This window comes from Myodes glareolus, chromosome 2 (genome assembly GCF_982192425.1).
Source record: "Myodes glareolus chromosome 2, mMyoGla1.1, whole genome shotgun sequence".
In the NCBI taxonomy this organism is placed as follows: Eukaryota; Metazoa; Chordata; class Mammalia; order Rodentia; family Cricetidae; genus Myodes; species Myodes glareolus.
In genome coordinates this window covers 10,621,197-10,644,033 of record NC_142027.1, presented here as the reverse complement: position 1 = coordinate 10,644,033, position 22,837 = coordinate 10,621,197, and the positions used below count along the sequence as shown (strand labels likewise).

The 22,837-nt window shown below is 43.6% G+C and overlaps 1 protein-coding gene and 1 pseudogene across 1 annotated transcript; one reads left to right on the top strand and one right to left on the bottom strand.

The window, feature by feature from the left end:
• Positions 1–12,834: 12,834 nt before the first annotated feature.
• Positions 12,835–13,612, bottom strand: LOC148122905 (small ribosomal subunit protein uS12 pseudogene; annotated as a pseudogene).
• Positions 13,613–15,519: 1,907 nt separating this feature from the next.
• Positions 15,520–21,405, top strand: Sod1 (superoxide dismutase 1). The gene is made up of 5 exons (XM_087899381.1): positions 15,520–15,680; positions 17,547–17,638; positions 19,363–19,432; positions 20,137–20,254; positions 21,201–21,405. Exons 1-5 carry the CDS (start codon positions 15,604–15,606, stop codon positions 21,306–21,308), a joined length of 465 nt encoding a protein of 154 aa, XP_087755507.1. The 5' UTR covers positions 15,520–15,603; the 3' UTR covers positions 21,309–21,405.
• Positions 21,406–22,837: the final 1,432 nt, after the last annotated feature.

Genomic DNA, 22,837 nt, shown 5'->3' with positions numbered 1-22,837 from the left:
TGTGCCTAGTTTATAAACTAAATCTTATTATATGTATGTATAGCAAAAACAAGGGAGTAGTATTATCCATAATTTCAAGCATCCATCCAGTGAGGGGCTTGGAGTGTAGTTCTGGTGGGTAAGAGGGGACCACTGTATTTGAAAAGGCCTGTGGCCTGATTAACCTTGCTAATGTAATGATACCAAACAGAATGTATCTGTATTAAAATTTAAATTTCCTTTGCCGTGATAAAATACCACGTGATAAGATACTTGGCTTATGGTTCTAGACAAATAAGAGTTCCTGGTGGTGGGGGAGGCTTGGCAGCAAGCAGCAGGCATGGCAGCAGGACAGCACTAACTAGAGACAGGACACGGCTATCCAATCTCAAAGTTCACCTGCCACTGCCCCACACGGCTGCACCACCTAAATCTCCCCAAACGGTTCCACTAACTGGAAACCAAGGATTTCAATGCCCGAGTCTGCAGTGAGGCATTCCTCGTTCAAACACCACAGTTTCTGTTTATGCCCTTTGTCTCAACCTGACCAGCAGTTTTCAGGAAAGCATTAATCCCCGTACTTAGGCTGTTATCGGTCTTATCTTAATGACAGGCCTGTTAGACTGCAAGCCCAAGATGTGCCCTTTAGCCTGCATCTCTTCCCTGACTCGCCATTGAATGGAAAACGGAAATAAAAAAGAATGGAACACGACTGCTCCTAGGCACGGCGGAGGAGAAGGTTTATCCTAGGCACGGCAGAGGAGAAGGTTTATCCTAGGCACGGCGGAGGAGAAGGTTTATCCTAGGCACGGCGGAGGAGAAGGTTTAGCCTAGGCATGGCGGAGGAGGTGGTTTAGCCTAGGCACGGCGGAGGAGGTGGTTTATAGCCAGCGGCCAGAGTGGACATGACCCTGAGCCACGGGGAAAGAGGGGAGAGGAGGAGGAAAGGGGAAAGAGGGAGCCAAGTACAGCAGCCGAGAGGCCCAAAGGTGAGACGGAAATAAAATGGTTGATTATAAAGGGAAGCCCAACCCGTGCTGAAGAAGTCTAGGGTAAGAGGCAGGGTATGCCAGACAGCAGAGCCCTGTAACAGGCAGGGACTGAGAGGTGCAGGAGAACCTGGCTGCCAGGTTGGCTTTGATATATTAAATAGGCACCTCAGTCATTGGTCCCTGGGTTTGAAACCTAACATCCCTGCCATCTTGTTGATAATAAATGATAAGGGACAATGTGATCTTCTCTATGACATTGACAGCATATTGTTGGGGGGGATGGGGCCGTCAGGAAAGTTAGAATGTTGGCCACATCCAGTAACCACTGTTCTACTCTCTGAGTACTTACTTATTAACATTTTACTTTTGCTTTCTTAAGACAGACTTAGTCTTGGTCAAGGCCAGCCTAGAACTTCCATCCTCCTGCCTCAGTCTCTTAAGTGCTGGGATTACAAATGTACGACCATGTCCATATTGACTTTATTTTTAGATTGCACATATGCCTAAGACCATGTGGTGGTTTGAATAGATATGGCCCCCATAGACTCATGTTTGAATGCTTGGCCCACAGGAATGGCAGTATTAGGAGGTATGACCTAATTGGAGGAATTCCTATTGGAGGAAGTGTGTTACTGTAGGGGTGGCCTTAGAGTCTCATATATGCTCAAGCTACGCCCAGTGGGGCACATAGATTCTCCTTCTGTTGCCTGCAGATCAAGCACCATGTCTGGCTGCATGCTGTCATGTTTCCTGCCATGCTGATAATAGACTAAACCTCTGAAACTGCAAGCCAGCCTCAATGAAATGGTCTCCTTTATAGAGTTGCCATGGCAATGGTGTCTCGCCCAGCAGGAGGAACCCTAAGACAGACCAGGAACTTGCTCTTCTTTGGCTGTGCAGCCACTTGCATTTCGCACAGCTGCACTATTTATTATTGTAGCATTTTCTTTCCCGTAATGGAGCAGCATCCTAGGTGAGCGGGTCGGGAGAGGGAGACCTCTACCGGAAGTTCTTTATCCCCCAGTGGACATGCAGGCTGCTTCAATATCTTTGCTATTGAGCAACAAGCCTGGGAGCACAGATATCTGACAAACTAACTCTAAGTAGATCTGACTGTCATGGAACTCAGAGACCAGCCTCAAACTCAGAGAATTAATACTATTTTCTATAATCATTCCCACCAAAAATATAGGAGAGTTCTTGGCCCTTCGAGAACAACCATCCTAACAGCTATGAGGGACTTGCTCATTGTGGATTGACTTGCATCTCCTGATGATTACTGGTTATACAAGTTGTATTTTCACAAGCCTTCCAGCTAGGTTAAAAAGTGTGTGTGTGTGTGTGTGTTGTGGGTTATTTGTACACTGTGTGAAGATGTAATGTTGTGATTGGTGTAATAAAAAGCTGAACGGCCAATAGCTAGGCAGGAAAGTATAGGTGGGACTTCTAGACAGAGAGAGAACTCTGGAAAGAAAAAAAGTGGAGTCGAGAGCCAGATGCAGAGGAAGCAGGAAGACCAGTACGAAGATGAGGTAAAGAGCCTCATGAAAAATCATAGATTAAAAAAAATATGGGATGCCAGGTGGTTGGTGGCGCACACCTTTAATCCCAGCACTCAGGAGGCAGAGGCAGGTGGATCTCTGTGAGTTTGAGGTCAGCCTGGTTTACAGAGAGAGTTCCAGGACAGCTATACAAAGAAACCCTGACTCAAAAAACCAAAACTCAAAAAAAAAAAAAAATGGGTTAAGTTATAAGAACTAGTTAGAATCAAGCCTAAATTAGGTCAAGCTTTCATAATTCATAATAAGTCTTCGTGTCCTTATTTGGGAGCTGGAGGTACAGAGAAAGACTTGTTACATGTGTATATATGTGTGGGTACATACACCAGCGCATGTGTGTGAGGGCCAGAGGACAACTTGCATGACATTACATGAGTTCCAGCGACTGAACTCCGGCTGTCCGTCTTGACTGCAAGCCCCTTTACCCACTGAGCCATCTTCCTGGCCCCCCACCTGGACTCCGAAGCACACTAAAGTTGGTGAGTCACTGCTCTAGAGAGACCACTAAACTATGAAAACACAGTGACATAATTGGCATTCAGCTGGCTCCTAATACTGATGTGGTAGATAGTGAAGCAAATTATGTCCCCTAAAGGGGATGGTAGACATAGTATGTCGGATCTACAGCCCAGACTTAGAAACGACATGGGGTCTGACAGGTGTCCAGATGGAGCCTCCTAGCTTGGTGATCGTAGATATCTTACACACCATATGTGCACATTATCAATTAAACCTCTGAGCTTAATCCATTCTCCTTAGTAAACAGCACCTGTCTCGCTCGCCCAGTAAGTCCACAGGTTGTTAGCTTGAGGCTCCAGTGGCATTATCTCTGCCTTCTCCTGGTAACGGTTTCAGGACAGGCCCTAACTTATCATGTGTCCTCAAAGGCTTCTCTGCCGTCAGCCTCACCCCATCTCTTCCTACCCACACAAGATATGGAGTCACCATCCTCACAGGTAAACATAATCACGCTGTCCCTGCTAACTGCCCAAGGTGACTTTACCTGTTAGTAAGAAGCTGTCTTTGAGCACTTGTGACAGAAACCGCATTATGTGAGCCGGGCACCGTGGTGGTGCATGCCTTTAATCCCAGCACTTGGGAAGCAGAGGCAGGCAGATGTGTGAGTTCGAGGCCAGCCTGGTCTACAAAATGAGTTCCAGGACAGCCAGGACTGTTACACAGAGAAACCCTGTCTCAAAAAAACCAATAAATAAATAAATAGATAAATAAATAAATATTGCATTATGTTTGCTTAATCATATCAAAGTTTACTTTTCATGTGTGATGAGCAATGCCTGTTGACGTGAGTTCTATCCCACAACCCATGTAAAGGTAGAACTCTCTCTACAAAGCTGCCCTGTGTCCTCCACACCCAAGGTGTGGCATATGTGCAACCTACACACCTACATAGGCAAAAAAGGTGCCAAGAGTGGCGGTCCATTTCTAGCGATAACTATTGGTAACTTTTGTTGTTTTTTCCATTGATAACCTCTTACCTATCTCATAGCAATGTAATGTACATTTATAATACAAATACACAGAGCCAGCTTTTAATTTAGTGAGGCCTAAGTTCTAAGGTGACTCTCATGTGCAGTCTGGCAACTACTCCAGCCAGGTGTCTTTGACCAACAGCTTGTTCCAGGATGGTAAGAATGATGAGAAGGCTGAGAATCTGAAGCCCATCTGGGACATCACAGCAAAGGGCTTGGATGCGTTTCATTGCCAAGATGCCCAACTACACATCTAACTCAAAATTCATTTGTAAAGTGCTAATTCAGGCTGTTTATTCCTGCTTAACAAATGTAAAATCATTTTTTTCCCCATTGCCAACTTTCAAATCTGTCTCAGATACGTCAAGTCTCTTTGGTCTAATCTTAGAGTTTATGCTTATTTTCAGTTGTTAAGGTTTGTTTTTTCAAACACATTGAAATGTATACACGTAGGACTAATGCCACTTCTGACTGTCTAGTTTATGCTCTAGTTCTGAGTGAAGGGACTCTAGCCAGTTTGAGCATAGCAAGCAAGGCCTTGCCCTTTTCCCCATTCCCTCTGCCTTGCTAAAAACTGTTAGATTATGTCCCAAAGCTGGCCACCAAGGCCTATTCCCTTATTTGGTCACTTCCTCCTTCTGAGGCTGACTACCAAGGTCCAGCTGTGGAAGAACTGAAGTCTAGCAATCAGAAAACCCCTTTGGCTCAGCTAATTAACCTGCCCACGCAAACACCTCACCGGGTGGCTGCAGGCACCTCAGGTCTTTTTAATCCCAGCACTCAGGAGGCAGAGGCAGGTGAATCTCTGTGAGTTTGAGACCAGCCTGGTCTACAGTGTGAGTTCCAGGATGGTCAAGGCTACACTGAGAAACCCTGACTCGGTGGGGAGGTGGGGGATTAAGCCCCTCTTCCCTGTTTGTCTGGTGGCTTCACCCCAGGACCCTGGCATCCATAGTTACAAGAAATCTAAAAAATGTTTAGTTAAAAGCATCACCTCAGCCCCTAGGAGTTGCCCCAGTCCAGACTCCCAGAAAGCCCACCAAAGGGTGACCCCTCCCGGGAGGATCAAGAGCACTCCCACAGGCTATTTCAACTGCCCCCGCCCCAGAATGAGCACGTGGTCTTTCCGATCTCTCCGTGTTTCCTGGGGCACGGGGAGGGGGGGTGGGGGGGTGGTTGGTGGCACCTGGAGCACTGCCATTCATTACACCTGGGCTCTTTTCTAATTCGGTCTGATCTGGTTTGATCTGGATTATTGCATTGGCGGAGAGGTTTGTCGCTCAAGGAAAAACACTTAACAGAACTAACACACGGTTTCCCTTTACCATTTACCTACGTGCCACGTCTGTCTCCCCTCTATCTAGTGGCAGTCCTTTGTCCCCTCCCCTTCTCCCTCATCCCCTAACTCCTTTGCCACCTCATCCCAGCCCATTCGAACACAGACCTCCCCTTTTCCTCCTCTTAAAAACTACACCTGCAAGGTCATTTGCTGTTTTCTGCCCGAGTCAGAAAGCAGACGCTTTAACTTTTCTTCCCCTGCTTAGTGAAGGAGTTCTCTGTGAAAACAGGTGTTGGGTGTGGTCTGTGTCTAATCCTGGGTCCGGGAGGGAGTCCCCACTGCGTGTGGAGTCAGGGGCAGTGAGAGGGGATCCACCTTCACTGAGTACATTTGTTCCTTGGCATTAAACAATAACATCTTTGTCCATTCCGTCTTTGGAGTTTTACTGAGTTCTACATTCTCAGAAAAGGAGATCCTTCCTCAGGAGCTGGAGCAAAGGCCTTGACGGCAACCCCTCTGTGCTTTGTGATCTGCAGAGCTACACAAAATCTACAAGTGACTGAGAATGCTGGTTTTAAGGAAAATGTTTTGGGTCGCAGAAGGAAAGTATTTCAGGGGAAAAGAAAGAGGAAATAAAAGGAGAAGTGGGAGAACTGTTTCTGAAAAGGAGGAGGAAAAACTGGATCCGCAAGTATGAATTTCTAGTCTACTTTGTTCTCACCTCTTACTCACAGAGGTCAGCAAACGCAGTTCTCAGGGTGAGCTAAATTCTGCTGTGTCATGCCAGGTGCAGGCCAGTAATCCAGCCATTCTGCAGGCCAAGGAGAAGCAGCACAGAAAAAGATCCGCTTGGGCGACAGAGAGAGTTCAGGGCTAGAGCAGGTAAGTCAGTAAGAAGTGAAAATAGAGTTGAGGATGTCTCGGAGGGAAGCAGGTGCCTAGCGGGTGCCTGGCCTTTGGATCGATCCTAGTACCACGAAAACCAAAGCTCCACTCAGTTGCGGTGGAGAAGAAGAATCGTACCTCTCCATCATTCCTGAGGAAACCAGAGTCTGCGGCTGGACCACCCCCATCCTGAAAGACTCTAGCCCCTCTCCAGCATGCAACGGACAGTGCAGGATCCTGTCACTTTCCACGGTTCTCAGTGGAAGCAGCTTGGAGTAAGAGCCATCATTTCAAACCCCTGTGTCGGAGTCCCACACTGCTTCCCAGCTCCAGCCAGAATTATTGGATTCTGATGAGATTAAGAGTCAGGAATATCTCAAAGTCAGAGGACCCTGGAATATCAAAGCTGGAAGAAACTGACTGGCATAAGAATGCATGAAACATTTAGATGAAATATGACCCCCAACAGATGTCTTATGTCAAATTTACACTTTCTCATCCTATCCTACCTTAACAAATATATTTTATAAACTCCAAAGAGCAAGTTCAAATTTGGAATTCTTGGACTTTTGAGTTCTGTGTCGGAGAAGGGCAGGTACAGCTGCCTGCCTGCCCTTGGCATTTCCTCTTCCCCTACCCCTGGAAATCACACTAAGAGAGAGAGAGCGCGAGCGAGCGCTATAGCCAGCTCAGCTGTGTACCTTCAGCGACAGTCTCTTTAGGTCCTGGAAAAGCACAGGGCAATTTGAGTAGGGGCTGCCAAGATCGTGAGCATTCAGCTGGTGTTGTAGGACAGGAGTTCTCAGCCTGGTAGAGTCCATGTCTCCTATGTACGTGGAAGGACCTGTGTCTAACCTCTAGACACCCTGCTCTGATAAGGAAGAGCTGGAATGTCTGGGGACACTTCTGTTTGTCACAGCTTGTGAACAAGGGGAAAGATGTTTCTTGTACGTAGTGAGAAGAGGCCAGGGATGTAACTAAGCATACAGCATACAGGACTGCTGCCAAATTATGTAGCTAAAAATGTCAACAGTGCGAAGGTTATAGAACACAAATACTAATAAATATCTAACCACTAAAATTCTGTAATCCTGTTTTATAAGGAGAGGTGAGGCTCTAGGTGAGGGTTCCTTCTTGGCTTCACCTGGGAGATGCTGCCTGAGGAAAAGTGCAGTTCTCTCTCCACCTCTGCTGGGGACCCCTCTGTGCAGGTCCTGGGGAGGCAGGTCCAACTCCTCTAATCACGTGGAATGGGAAGCCCTTGCCTGGCTTCCCAGGAGCCAAATAAGACCACTCCAGCTTCACTGAGTGTTTCAAAAGTGGTGATCATTGTTCCAGGGAGGCCCTTTGAACCCATGGCCTGCTTTCTCGGCAAGTTTACAATGAACTGAAACCCAACTCTGACATCCTGGAACCCAAAGGAAGTCTGGCTTTGGGCAAAGGCCCTTTGGCTGGGATTTGTGTTTATGTAACTCTTCAGTATACATGCAAGTTATCTGGAGAACGCTAATAACAATCGAAATCACAGACATGTACACCATCCTTTTATCTTACACAGACTCCTTAAACAATGGTTTTAATAAAGTTTTAAGCATTAAGGGCAGGAAGTGAGCTGAAGGATGATAAAGCATGCATGGAGTGGCTCAAGAGAGAATGTGAGCTGTGAGTCTCTCACATCAGGGTCTGCTGGAAGTTAAATAATGTTCACATGAATCACCCGTGGGTCAAGAAAGAAATAAAGAAAGAAGTTAAAGACTTCCTAAAATGCAACGAAAATGACCACACAATATACCCAAATTTATGGGATACAATGAAAACAGTGTTAAGAGGAAAGTTCACAGCACTAAATGTCTACATAAAGAAGCTGGAAAAATCCCACACCAGTGAGTTAACTGAACACCTGGAAGCTCTAGAACAAAAATAGACAACCCCTCCAGGAGGAGTAGACGGCAGAAAATAATCAAATTGAGACCTGAAATCAACAAAATAGAAACAAACAAACAAACAAAAACAATGCAAAGAATCAATGAGAAAAAGAGTTGGTTCTTCAAGAAAATAAACAAATTAGAGAAACCTTTATTCAAACTAACCAAAAGGCAGAGAGAGAATATGCAAATTAACAAAATCAGAAACGAAAAGGAGGATATAAGACAGACAAGGAGGAAATACAGAGAACATCAGGTCATACTTCAAAAGCCTGTACTTCACATAATTGGAAAACTTAAAGGATTTTCTGGATAAATATCACTTACCAAAATTAAATCAACACCAGATAAGCAAATTAAATAAACCTATAACTGTGAAAAAATAGAAATAGAAACAGTCATCAAAAGTCTCCCAATCAAAAAAAAAGCCCAGGACCAGATGGTTTCAGCTCAGAATTCCACTAGATTTTCAAAGAACTAATACCAATACTCCTCAAAATATTCCATACAATAGAAACAGAAGGAACATTGCCAATTTTTTTTTATGAGGCTACAATTACCCTGATACCCAAACCACACAACAACATTATTAAGAACAAATTACAGACCAATCTCACTCATGAACATTGATGCAAAAGTACTCAGTAAAACACTGGCAAACCAAATCCAAGAACATATTAGAAAAATCATCCACCATGAACTAGTAGGCTTCACCCCAGCGATGCAGGGATGGTTTAACATACAAAAATCTGTCAATATAATCCACCATATAAACAAGCTGAAAATAAAAACCACATGACCATTTCATTAGATGCTGAAAAAGCCTTTGACAAAATACAACATCCCTTCAGGATAAAGGTCTTGGAAAGAGCAGAGATACAAGGAACATGATAAAAGTAATGTACAGCAAGCCAACAGCCAACATCAAACTAAATGGGGAGAAACTCAAAGCAATCCCAATGAAATCAGGAACAAGACAAGGTTGTCCACTCTCTCCATATCTAGTCAATACAGTATTTGAGGGTCTAGCTAGAACAATAAGATAACAAAAGGAGATCAAGGGGATACAAATTGGAAAAGAAGAAGTCAAACTCTCACTATTTGCTGATGATACGATAGTTTACATAAGTGACCCCAAAACTCTACCAAGAAACTTCTACAACTCATAAATATTTTCAGTAATGTAGCAGGATATAAGATTAACTCAAAAAAATTAGTAGCCCTCCTTATACAGATGAATGGGTTGAGAAAGAAATCAGAAAAATATCACCCTTCACAATAGCCACAAATAACTTAAAAGTATTTTGGAGTAACTCTAACCAAATAAGTAGAAGATCTGTATGACAAGAACCTTAAATCTTAGAATAAAGAAATTGAAGAAGACACCAAAAAATGAAAAGACCTCCCATGTTCTTGGGTAGGTAGAATTAACCTAGTAAAAATGGCAATCTTATCAAAAGCAACCTACAGATTCAATGCAATGCCCACCAAAATTCCAGCAAAATTCTTCACAGACCTCAAAAGAACGATATTCAACTTCATATGGAAAAGCAAAAAACTCAGGATAGCCAAAACAATCCTGTACAATAAAGGAACTTCTGAACTTCTGGAGGCATCACAATCCCTGACTTCAAACTCTACTACAGAGCTACAGGCAGTCCTCGAGTGTGTGTGTGTGTGTGTGTGTGTGTGTGTGTGTGTGTGTGTATACGTGGAGGTGAGGTAGGAGGAAGAGGAAGGTTGAAATTCTGTAACGATCCTTAGTTCCGTCCTCTATCTTGTCTACTCTGTCCTGGAAAGTTGAAATTCATGCAGGCCTGCATACAGAAGTGGGAAATGGCTACCATGTGTGCCTCTCAGCTCCTAGAATATTTGCAGGCAAACAAACATTTTGGGCAGGTTTGACAATTATTCATCGAAGAAGCCAAGGGACTTCCAGATACTCAAATACTGATGTCTGGAGAGTCTCCCCACCAGAGCACATCACAATGACATCTGCCGCACAAGGGCCTTGTTTCTTGTACAAAACATCTGGTGTACCTCATTCATCTATGAGAACATTCCTTAGACTACCAGACTTCAGAAAAGCCTGAGAGGAGCTAAACAAAGTAAATAAGGAGGGCCTGGAACTCACATGAAGTCACTTACAAACAGGATACACTACAGTACGGTTATTCTTGAAGAGTTGAAAGAGAGTAGTGTACCCACGGGGGGGGGGGGGGGGACCAAGCTCCTATAGAAAGGGAACAGAAGCTCCAGAGCAATAGAGAACTCTTAGAAATTAAGGCTCTCCTTCTGGAGGCATCACAGTCCCTGACCTCAAATTCTACTAAAGAGCTACAGTACTGAAAACAGTCTGGTATTGGCAAAAGAACAGACAGGAGGACCAATGGAACCAAATAGAAGACCCAGATATCAAACCACATGCCTACCAACACCTGATTTTTGACAAAGAAGCAAAAAACATAAAATGGAAAAAAAAGGCATATTCAGCAACTGGTGCTGGCATAACTGGATATCAACATGTAGGAGAATGAAAATAGATCCATATCTATCACCACGCACAAAACTCAAGTCTAAATGGATCAAAGACCTCAACATAATGCCAACCACATTGAATCTCAAAGAAGAGAAAGTGGGAAGTACACTTGAACACATTGGCACAGGGAACCACTTCCTAAATATAACCCCAGAAGCATAGACACTGAGAGAAACAATTAATAAATGGGACCTCCTGAAACTGAGAAGCATCTACAATGATGATAACCATACAGGTGGTAAGAAAAGCATATAGAATGGGGGCAGGGTTCTGTTCTTATCTCCACAGGAAAACACTGATCTTTGAAAAGTTCAAGGGACCCTGGATATTTGAATACTGACAGATGGAAAATAACGGCCCAATAGGGACTATCAAGAAAACTGAATAGGTTCTGTAAGTACCATATACTAAATCATATTTCTAAATTTATAGAGCTGGTTTTAGAGTTGGACTCTGGCTCAGTCCCTCTCTAATTCCAAGCCTGTTGTTTAAAGAAAAACCCAGAGTTTCTGGAGTTTCTGTCTCATGTCAAGAGCCATGATATGGGACAGAAAGAAATATGAGTTTAGAAAACATCTTTACTTTTCTTCATATCTATCATACCTTCATTAAATATATCTATCATGTCTCTCATTGAATATAGGTATTCATGTATATGTCTATATAATTAATGTTTAAGTTTTCCACAATAAACAATGAGTTTTTCCTACAGTGACATTTGAAGTTTCCAGGAAGAAGATGGGGCCCCATAACAACAACTCCACCTGGTTGATATGACGTCATGATACTGATAGCGCTACTACAAGACCTGTTTTGGGTACCAGCTGCACAAGACGGTTCCAACGTGCTAAAATGGTGCACATCTTGTACAACATTCTGGCCAGACCTCCACAAAATACTCAGAGACTATTTACAATTTTAAAAGACATTGATCTTGAAATTTAACCATCATTTTACTTTCACAGGATCCCCCAGAAAGAACGTCGCCCCCATGACAGCTGAAAGTAATTCTAGAGAACGACGTCCCCTCTCCCAATAAAGTTTGTCCTTGGGTTTAGGGACATCATTTAGGGGTTGGTTATAATTAGTATACGGTTGAGGGTTGGGGGAGGAATTTTATAAGCACAGGAATCCTAAAAAAAAAAAAAAAAGGAGGGATAATTGGATTATGGGATAAATAGATTTGTACTTGTGAGTTATTGCTTTTAGACAAACATATTGGTATCGATTCTTATATATTGATACAAAGTTAAATTATGTTGACTATTTTATGCATGCATGCTTCATGCTTCTACCTCTGTTTAAAACATTTTTATGTATTTGTATATATATATTGTATTGATATATGTATATTTACCATATTGCATTGTACACTTCTACCTCTGATTAAGATACTTATATATTGTTTATGTATTGATATATATTTACCATATTGCAATGTATACTTGCACATTGTTTATATTTGGAGGTCTCATTGTCCTCATTTATTGCACACTTGTTTATTATCTCAGTCTTTAAGTTAGATAGATATTGAGAATTATATAGATCAACAGTCATCTAAGTTTGTCATTTATAATTAGACTAATCAGGTTCTTTAGATATATAGAGATTATATTCAGTATAGATAGATAATCTTCAACCTCTTCAAAGAGCTGTAGAAAATGGCCTTTAATCTAATTCAGAGTTCTATGGTAGGGAGACACAATCACTCCTGGCAACACTGATCTATGCCCGAGAGAATGTTGAGCACCAAAGACACTCCACCTGGAGCCTTTCTTCTTGGCAGAACTGGCCTTTGGGTAAAGAAATGCTCATACCTCAACTACTGACAGAGTTACAGAATATCCGTAAATGGATAAAACAAGACTGTCATATCCTGCCAAGACAGGGTAAGATAGTTTTGAAGTTTCTTGCCTTTGAAAATGGTATGTCAGTTACATCAGGCCTTAGCCAAAGTTGGTTGCTTCAACGCTGCAAATGTGACTTTGGGTGTTTGTCCAGGTAGCCAGTTGTCTCTGCGATTTGTTACATGTTCTGGAAGTTGTTTGATTGCACTTCCTAATTACTCAGATAACATTATTTCCCTTCTCAGATCTTCGATGGGATTGAAGATTATATAAATGTAGTTACTTTCCTTTCATGACTTGGCCAAGTTATTTGTTATACAAGACTTAAGCTAGTTAGAATAGGATATTTGTATTTATTGTATATAATTTCGTAGGTTTGTACTTATTGTATATAATTGCGTAGTAGGCTTAGAACTCTCTTACTTAAACAAAAGAGGGAGATGCTGTGGGAGTTCCTTCAGCTCCTTCAGCCAATCGCCGCTGAGTTACCAGCCCATTGGGGCGTGGTCTCTCCCTTTAAAAAAAGCAGCGGCTGTCCTCCACTCTCTCTTTGTCTTCCGGCTCCGTTTCCGGCCCCTGGACTCCTTTCCTGTTCGCGCGGAGGGGCTGTTGTCTGGGACGGTAATCTGTAAGTTTTTTCCCCTTTGAATAAATAACCATTATATTAATCATAATTCCAAACTGGTGTGGGATTGTCTGTGACTTAGGCCTTCAAAAGCGGACTCCAGGGATATCACCTACAGCATGACCCTTTCGACCAAATCCAGCAACCAGAACTTCATCGTTTTCCTCAATGAAGTTCAAGCAACCATCATTGGGCACGAAAGCTGTGATCTTCTTGCCGTTCTTTATGAGCTGCACCCTGACACACTTCCTGATAGCAGAATTTGGCTGTTTGGCTTCAACTCCTACTTTTTCCAGCACGATTCCCTTGGCATGAGAGGCACCTCCAAAAGGATTGGCCTTCAGGGCTGTGCCCAAGTGGGCTTTCTTGTATTGTTTATCATGCCACTTCTGGTCCCGTCGGTGGCTGCGGAGCTTCCTGGCAGTACGGAGACCACGACACTTGCCCATCTTGCCGACGCCACGGGCCCCAGAGAAAGAGAGCTAAACAGAGAACTCTCAACAGAGGAATCTAAAATGGATGAAAGACACTTAAAGAAATGTTCAACATCCTTAGCCCATCAGAGAAATGCAAATCAAAACAACTCTGAGATTCCATCTTACACCTGTAGAATGGCCAAAATCAAAAACACTGATGACAACTTATGCTGGAGAGGTTGTGGGGTAAAGGGAACACTCCATTGCTGGTGGGAGTAGAAACTGGCACAGCCCCTTTGGATATCAGTGTGGAGATTTCTCAGAATTATTTGGAAACAACCTACCTCTAGACCCAGCAATACCACAATACCAAAAAATGCTCAACAATACCAAAAGGACATGTGCTCAACTATGTTCAAAGCAGCATTATTTGTTATAGCCAGAACCTGGAAACAACCTAAATGCCCCTCAACCAAAGAAAGGATAAAGAAGATGTGGTACATTTACACAATAGAGTATTACACAGTGGAAAAAAATAATGATATCTTGAAATTTGCGGGCAAATGGATGGATCTAGAAAATATCACATTGAGTGAGGTAACCCAGACCCAGAAAGACAAATATAATGGGTATTCACTCATAAATGACTTTTAGACATAAAGAAAAAACCAGCCTATAATTCACAATCCTAGAGAACCTAAACTACAATGAGGACCCCAAGAGAGACATACATGGATCTAATCTACATGGGAAGTAGAAAAAGACAAGATCTCCTGAGTAAATTGGGAGCATGAGGATCATGGGAGAGGGCAGAAAGGGAGGGGGAAGAAAGGGGCAGAGAAAAAGATATAGCTCAATAAAAACAATAAAAAATATTTAAGGCAAAAAAAAAAAGAATTCCATCTCTCTTCTTGAGGTCTCTTCTTAGCTACAGCGACTTCTGTAGGTCTTTCTAGACAGTTCAGAAGTTGTACCATGTGCTCACTCTATAGCACTTAGAAATCTGTCTCTTGAAAGACTGTGTTTCACCTGTTGTATGGAGGTATTGAGGACTTCATCAGGTATCCTGACCTCCAGTCATGGCTTAAGCCCCTAAAGCACAGGCTATTCCTGAGAGTCACTCGGTTGCCATTCTGGTGTCTTAAGTAGAGACCTATCAAACAGGGAAGAATAGAACATATAGAACTTAACTGTTTGGAATGGTGGGGCAGACAAGCAATTCTCGTTATTCTGATACTGAGGCAGCAGGATCTCAAATTCAAGTTCACTCTCTATCTCAAAAATAAAAAAGACTCCGGGTGATGGTGGTGCAAGTCACGTGGCTGTGGCAGGCGGATCTCTGTGAGTTCGAGGCCAGCCTGGTCTACAGAGTGAGTTCCAGGGCAGTCAGGGATGCACAGTGAGATCTTGCCTTTAAAAAGATGGCTGAGTGGTTGAGCATTTTTGTATCACGTGGGAGGTCGTCAGTCCAATCCCCAGCACCAGGAAAAGAAACAAAAACAAAAGAAGCTATGTGCTGTGGAACAGAAAGCTGCAGAGAAAGGGCATGGGCTTTACAAGCTTAACCTCATGAGGAGAATACAGGCAGACGAGAAAACTGCTAATACATCGAGCGCCATGGCGCACCCCAGCCTTCAACGCGCCACTGCGGCGCGCTCCCCAAAGTCGCCCACAAGCGGCATTTCTAGGCGGGGTGCTTCTGACCTCCAAGGCGCGCCAGGCCGGCCTCGCGTTCTCGGTTTCCGCGGCGACAACGCGGCGGTCTCCGTGAGGAGGCGACAATAGCGGCTTTCGCGCGTTTCCTCCCCTGGAACTTTCTCGGCCACCGCGCTCCAGAAGGCGGCGCTCCCCTCGGCCCCGCCCCCAGCGTGCCCTGCGGCCACGGAGCGCCACTTTGGGTGGGCGGAGCCCGCGAGTGACGATTGGTTCCGTGCCAGGGTGGGCGTGGCCAGGCTCGGCTGTATAAAAGATCGGCGGCGGCCGGGCCTCGGTTAGCGCCGGCCTTTCCTGCGGCGTCTTTTCTTGTTGTCTGGCTTTCCAAGGCCGCAGCGCGTCTCCTCGCAAAGCATGGCGATGAAGGCCGTGTGCGTGCTGAAGGGCGACGGTCCTGTGCGGGGCACCATCCACTTCGAGCAGAAGGCAAGGCTCGGGGGCGCGGAGCCGGGGGAGCGGAACCGGGCGCGGGGCGCAGGCCGCGCACCTGGGACGGAGGGAGCGGTCCACGCCCCCGCCGCGGCCTGCGCCCCGCTAGGTGCTGAGTCACCGCGGCCTCGGGCAGGGGCTGGGCCCGGGGGAGGAGGGAGGAGGCCGGGGTTCGCGGGGCCTTCCGGGCGGGTCCCTTTCCGCGCCCCGGAGCTCTCGGGCCCGCCCGACAGAGCCCTCTTGGCGTCCGTTATTTCTTTGGGGCTGCTGCTTTTCCGGTGTCCCTGTCCACGGGCTCAGGGCTCTGTGGCCACCGGCTGAGTGGGTTTTTCAGATACTCTGTCGTGGTGGTGAGGACCTGGAGTAACGCAGCAGGAGGCGTTTCTGGCAGTTAAAAACAACGTCGCGGGCTGTTGCGCGCTAGGTCAGGGTCGGGCCCAAGGGTGGGAGAAACATGGCCTTGGACTGTCGTTCAGTGCTTTTCTGCGCACAAAGCTCCAGAGAGACGCCCGACTGGGTGTTGTTTAGGGCAGCGAGTGTCTGAGGACATTTTGAAGAAAAGTATGGCGAGATATTTTCGAAAACTACTGTAATACTGCAGAAACACATGCATCACAGGGCTGGTGTTGTGGTAAGATTGTGTCCAGAGCCCCAGGGAGATTGCCGTCTGCAGGAGGCGTTTCTTAGACCTAGCTTAATCCCGAGAGAATATTTGATAAATGGAGTGTGGTTGTGCGCTCTAGAATGTTTTACATAAACGTGAGAAGCCGGACTCTGTAGTGAATGCAAGTGTCTCCCTTATGCGAGGGAGAACAATGTGAAATTTAGTTCTTCACCTGGCTTGATGTCAGCACTTCCTTTGGCATTTTAATGCATTTTGCTCTTTTTCTGTATAAATTGTTTGTTTGGTTGGTTTTTGCCTTTTTTCTCCTTCACATGTAATCCACCGCTCTGAGAAAGCTAGGGGTCCTGTCTTCTTCCTCCTTCCCAGAGGAGCTGCATAGTCCCGGTGCCCTTTGTACCCGAAAAAGACCCTTGGATAGTTACACATTCCAGTTTGGCACTTGTAATAACTTGGCTATCATCGCTGTTTGATTTAACCTGTTAACAACTTTACCAAAATCAAAATTGCCGTCCATTATTTTGTCAAAAAAGTTGGCGATTTAAAAAAAGATAAAGATTTCAGCATGTGTGTTTTAGAAATGCAGTTGCTTCTTGCATTTCCTCCTTGTTACAATCTCTCTGGAGTTATACTAATTTGAATTTTGAACGTAACATTACAGCTCAGTTAACCATCACCACAAGCCGCCTGGATGGTGGGGATGGTTTCTCTACTCTAGTGTTGCTGTCTTTTCTTTTTGTTAAGTCGGATGTTCTCTAGATTTGAATGCCTAATAAGATTTTTTTTTTAAGTAGCTCTGGTTAGACCCAGATGGACGCGATAAACACTCCTGAGTGCTGAGTGAAAAACAAGGGTCCTGGTGTAGCCAGTGTGCATTTCTGTGAGAGTCAAGTCAGAGTCTCACAAGTCAGTGCAGTGCCCAGCTACTCCCTAGGCCTGACATTTAGTAGCCCCCTTAGTTTTGTTCTTCTGCTAGGTGCTTTTTAAATGTGCAGTCCCGGAGACTGCCGACCTGGCGTCACAGCAAGCGCTGAGAAGATTGCTAGGGAGAGAGGCCTGGAGCTAAGCTGCTGGAGTGGGTGCACTCAGGCATAGTGTTGTCTAGTTTGGTTTGTTTTGGGGGGGGGGTACTCTTGTGCCTTTACTGTGAAGGGCAAAGGTGTGACCAGCGATTCCCTTTGTTTGGAGGCATTTGCACTCAAACTTGATGCCCTAATTTCTTTCTTTCTTTTTAAATAAAGGCAAGTGGTGAACCAGTTTTGGTGTCAGGACAAATTACAGGATTGACTGAAGGCCAACATGGGTTCCACGTTCATCAGTTTGGAGATAATACACAAGGTAGGTCTTATGCTGGGTAGTGACCATCTGTACCTGGCTGACCAGGAAAACAAATGGGACTGAGTCAAGACTCAATTGCTAATGATTAAAAAAGAGTAAACTTCCCTTTCTTTCTTTCTTTCTTTCTTTCTTTCTTTCTTTCTTTCTTTCTTTCTTTCTTTCTTTCTTTCAGATTTAAGTTAAAATAACCACCTTGAGGAAGTAATGTTTGATTCCTTAAGTGTGAGAAGGTGAAGGAGTTGATGTTTTTTGATTGTGATAATGGCTTGAGTTGAAAGCACAGAAACAAACAAAAAACAAACCAAGCTCTCTCTTATTTTGGATAAGTCTTTAAGGTGTTTGGAGCTGTGGATTGAGTGTAGGTTTTAGACAAGGTGTTTGGCATGAGAGGCACAGTGGGACAGAAGCGATGAGAGCTGAGATGCGGCACTGATGCTCAGAATGAGGTGTATTTTCTCAAGTCAGTAAAAAGAGATGAGTTAAATTGAATTTAGTGGGTTTTTTTTGCCATATTGAAGGAATAATTTGCATTTTGTTCACAAATGTGTGAGCCTCATTCATGTTGCTAGAGCTTTTTCCTTCTCTCCCCTCACCTCTCCCTTCCTGCTTCCTTCCCTTTTTCATATAGCCCAGGTTAGCCCGGAACTTGTACCATCTTCCTTTAGTCTTGTGTGTGCTGGGTTATGGCATGCATCAGAAGAACCTGTGTGTAATGTGACATAATTTGGTCCACAGTTGTGATCATGTTTTATCCATTTTGATACTTATTAAAATTCCCCAAGTTGCTTTGCCTCAGCTCTGATAGCTTTTATTTCTAAACTCCTTTCTGAATGCTGCCCTGTACTTATTCTCTGGGCCTGGGTGGAAGTTGTAAACAATGGAAAGCCTGCATGAAAGGACTTCCTGCATTGTTATCAGTGTGTTCCTTGTGAATGGCATCTCTTGGCCCAAGTGAGTACCTGTAATACTGGTTACACCCCTTGAGCTATGTAGGGCAGCAGCCTTGGCCGTTGGACATAGGGTTTTTTATTTTTAAGTTTTATTATGTATATAATATTCTGTCTGTATGTCTGCAGGCCAGAAGAGGGCATCAGACCTCATTACAGATGGTTGTGAGCCACCATGTGGTTGCCGAGAATTGAACTCAGGACTTTTGGAAGATCACGCAATGCTCTTAACCACTGAGCCATCTCTCCAGCCCCTGGGCATAGGGTTTTATTTAGGAATCTGCCTGCCCCAAGTAAAGGCCAGATAGGTGAGCTGCTTGGTGGCACATGGTCTTTAAAGACAAGTGCTTTTATCATAAAGGTATGCCACCTTCTTAAAAGCCAGGATCTTTAGATGTGGGACTTTTAACTTCAGAAGAGCCATTGAAGATCACATCTGCTCCACTTAAAAGGAAGGTGTGAGAGCCAGCATGGTGTGACACTCTTGGAAGGCTGAGGCAGGAGGATCATAGGCTGCAGATATCCTGGGCTGTAAGAGTGAGGCCCTGTCTAAAACCAAAAGGGGATGAGGAGGAAAATGTGGCAGCCTAGATGAAGGAAGGTAGCTTGAGAATGTGTGTAAGGCTATACAGCCCTGTTTATACCAGGGTTGCTTCCTGTTTCTATCACCCAGCACACACCAGGCCCATGTTTTCTGTGTTGGAAGTGGTGAAAATACCTATATTGTTACATACAGGCGTTCGCTTCATAATCTAACTGCTGGTTTCTGGTGGATAGGCTGTACCAGTGCAGGGCCTCATTTTAATCCTCACTCCAAGAAACATGGCGGACCAGCGGATCAAGAGAGGTGAGCAGCATGCTCCATGTGCACGATAGTGGAGAGGCCACCTGTGAGACAACCGAGTGGTCTCCCTACCTCCGCTTTTGTATTTGTTTGCACTCATCCAACTTCCCCAAGTGCTGGAATGGTTTGTTTTGGGTAAAGGTCTTGACAAATGGAGTCTCTGAATATGACTTAGTTTTGCAGCATTTATTGAAGATGAACTAATACAGAAAATGTCAAGGGTAACAGTACTGTCAGCCACTAGTCAAGTCACTGTGTAACAGGACACTAATGCAGAAGCTAGTTGAGACTCCATTTATATGTGAAACCTCTCAGGAAAGTCCTAATTTAAAGGACTGGCTTGCTTTTAAACTGGAGGCCTGGGAGGGAGCAAAGCTTTGCTTAAGTATTCTAACTTAACTCAGGTGAGTTCATCCTTTGCTTCAATCCCTGAAATGAGAAGTATGTCCCAGATCATGGCTCTTCCCAGAGCATACTTTTAAACTTGATCGCTGTGTTTAGGGTGTCCATGATTGCCCCCTTTACAGTTAAACATTTCGTTGAGTGTAAGATTTCATGCTTTAAAATTTGTTTCCAGACTGCTGTCAATCTGGAAAAGTGGTCATGTTGGTTATGTATTGTGCACTTCTTAGTAATTTAGCTCCTGAACTCTGCTGATGTGAAAGAAGTAGGAGCAGTGCTTACCCATGATACTGTTTTCATGTTAGGCATGTGGGAGACCTGGGCAATGTGACTGCTGGAAAGGATGGTGTGGCCAATGTGTCCATTGAAGATCGTGTGATCTCACTCTCAGGAGACCATTCCGTCATTGGCCGAACAATGGTGGTAAGTTTTCGTATTAAGAACATATGTAGGATTTCTTCTAACGTGCTTATATACCTTTCCATTACTTCATGATGGTAGACTCGTTTCTAAAGAATCACATAAATTGTTAAGAGTTCAGAATAGGAAAAAGGTTTTATTGGATATGATAGTGAAGTCAATTTGCCTAGGTCCATTAACACTGTTCTGCTGAGATGTAGTAGAAAGCAGGTTACATTTGATCAGACTGAGTCTAAGTTGAAGAAACAGCCAAATTTTCTTGCCATGATTGCCCCCTTACAGTTAAGACATTTCGTTGAGTGTAAGATCTGCGATGGATGTCAATATTCAGGTCTGTAGGTTATCATCGCTTGGTTACCATATGGGAGCCGTCTTCCCAAGTTACCCTCGGGAGCTGAATCTGGTTCATGCAGAACAAGCAGTAAAGGCTCTTGCCCAGCTCAGGCAGCTACCTTTTCAGTAGGCACTTCCTTTCAGCTGACCCTTTATCCTTAGAATTTTCTTCAGCCCTATTGGTGAAGCAGAACAGTCATTTATAAATGTTCTAAAAAATAAGATTTAAAATTTTGTTGCTAAATGAAGATATTTAGAATTGCTTCTTATTTGTAGGCCTGTAGTTCATTGATATGAGATTCTGATAGCAAGAAATTTTGGGGTACATATGTGTGAGGATAACACCATGTGGCTTGGTACAGTCACTTGAGTCTTCAGTATTTCATTTAGAAACAGTAACATATACTTATTATTTAAAGGTAACATGTCTTTGCCACTAGCAAGGAAAAACTTAGTTCTTTGCTCTTAAATACTAGTATAAATATTAGCTTAATTTACTAATAGATTTGAACATTTTGTAATGTCAGTGACAATTTTAAGTCTGTGGTATTGCCAGAAAGAAGTGCTAATTAATTACTTGATTGCCCAAAGCTAAATGTTCCTATTCTTTTCAAAGGTCCATGAGAAAGAAGATGACTTGGGCAAAGGTGGAAATGATGAGAGTACAAAGACTGGAAATGCCGGAAGCCGTTTGGCCTGTGGTGTGATTGGAATTGCCCAGTAAACATTCCCTATGTGGCTGAGTCTCAAACTCATCTGCTATCCTGCTAAACTGTAGAAAAAAAAACCCAGAACATTAAACTGTAATATTAAAAGTGTAACTGTGTGACTCTTCTTTGATTGCTGAACTTGTAATGAGAACTGATTGATGATGCTCTGGATATGTGTGCAGTTCTATAACTCACTAAACTGAAGCTGGTCTCCTGTCTATTTTCTGAACTTAGTTACGCATGGGTATGAAACTCAAGTTAATTCTCATTTAAACCTGTGAGTAAACAACATGTGTGACACTTATTTTGAGCCTATTAATGTACACAAATATAAACTTGCAGTTAGTGCTTTACATATATTAAGCATCATCAAGAGTGAGTGATGCTAACTTTCATAGTACTTCGTTTTGAAAGTGTTTTGTATGGTACTGTCAATGTATGGCTGGCCTTCACTGTGGTAGCACAAACCAAACTTGGTCTTAGAAAATATGTTGCCCTTCATTAGTAGCTTCAGAGAAATTACCTAAAGCTCTTCATTTAGATTCAAAATAGCTATTTAAAATAAAAATATTTAGAAATTATAATTTAAGAAAAAGCCCTTTAATAACGTGCATTGAAATTGTAAAGGCAATTACCTACTCTAATTTCCAGGCGAAGCTGGTGCCAAGCTTTGGTGCTCTGGAAAAATCAGCAGCACTGGGGGAGGGAGAGGAAACCAAATTGGAGGTTCTGCCTAAATCCGACTTTACTACACAAGTTAACGAAATTGAGTGTCTTGTATACATGCGTACCCAAGCAAGACTTCCTTTTAAAGGAAAAACTGGCTTAAAGGAAGCCTTCCTTAAAAACTTTTTAAAGGAAAAAGTGGCAATCTGGAATAGTTCATTCAACTGAAATACTTTTGACAGTCAGGTGTAAGTCATAGTCCTATTCATTCACAATCACATACTTTTTAAAATACAAGTCGTTGGGAGACTGTTAAATTGGGAAAGTACTAATTTTGGTGTTTCCAAGCTTGAAAACTGGAATGTGCTCCTAGGTGGCTCTGCTGAAGTTCGAGGTAACTGTCAGATTTCTCAAGTGGTGCTGAGTGGGGTGACTCAAATGCAGATAGTAAGCATCTGGTGTAGTCACAAAAGCTCTGCTTAGGGGTCATTTCTCAGTATTTTTACTTGGAAATGCAAGCCTATTCTTGAAATCTGGGCACTGGATAATCGGATATTTTTTCAGAAGTATTCTAGAGCAAAAACTTAAAAAATCTAAGTAGGGTCAGCATAAAACTAAACCCGGAACAGCTGCAGACATAAGTCTCCCCATTATCACAAAAATCTTGCATTTAAAATTCAAGTGAGATCATACAAAAAGGAATGTTTCATAGGACCTTGCTGTTTTAAAATCACATTTACCTATTTTTAGGTAAATTTAGCACACATACCAATATTTAGGGTATGTGTACAAGAGGAAAACAAGTTCTTCCGCTACTTGGGTCCCAGGGATCAAACTGAGGCCATCAAGGGTGGCAGAAAGTGTCTTTACTGGCTGA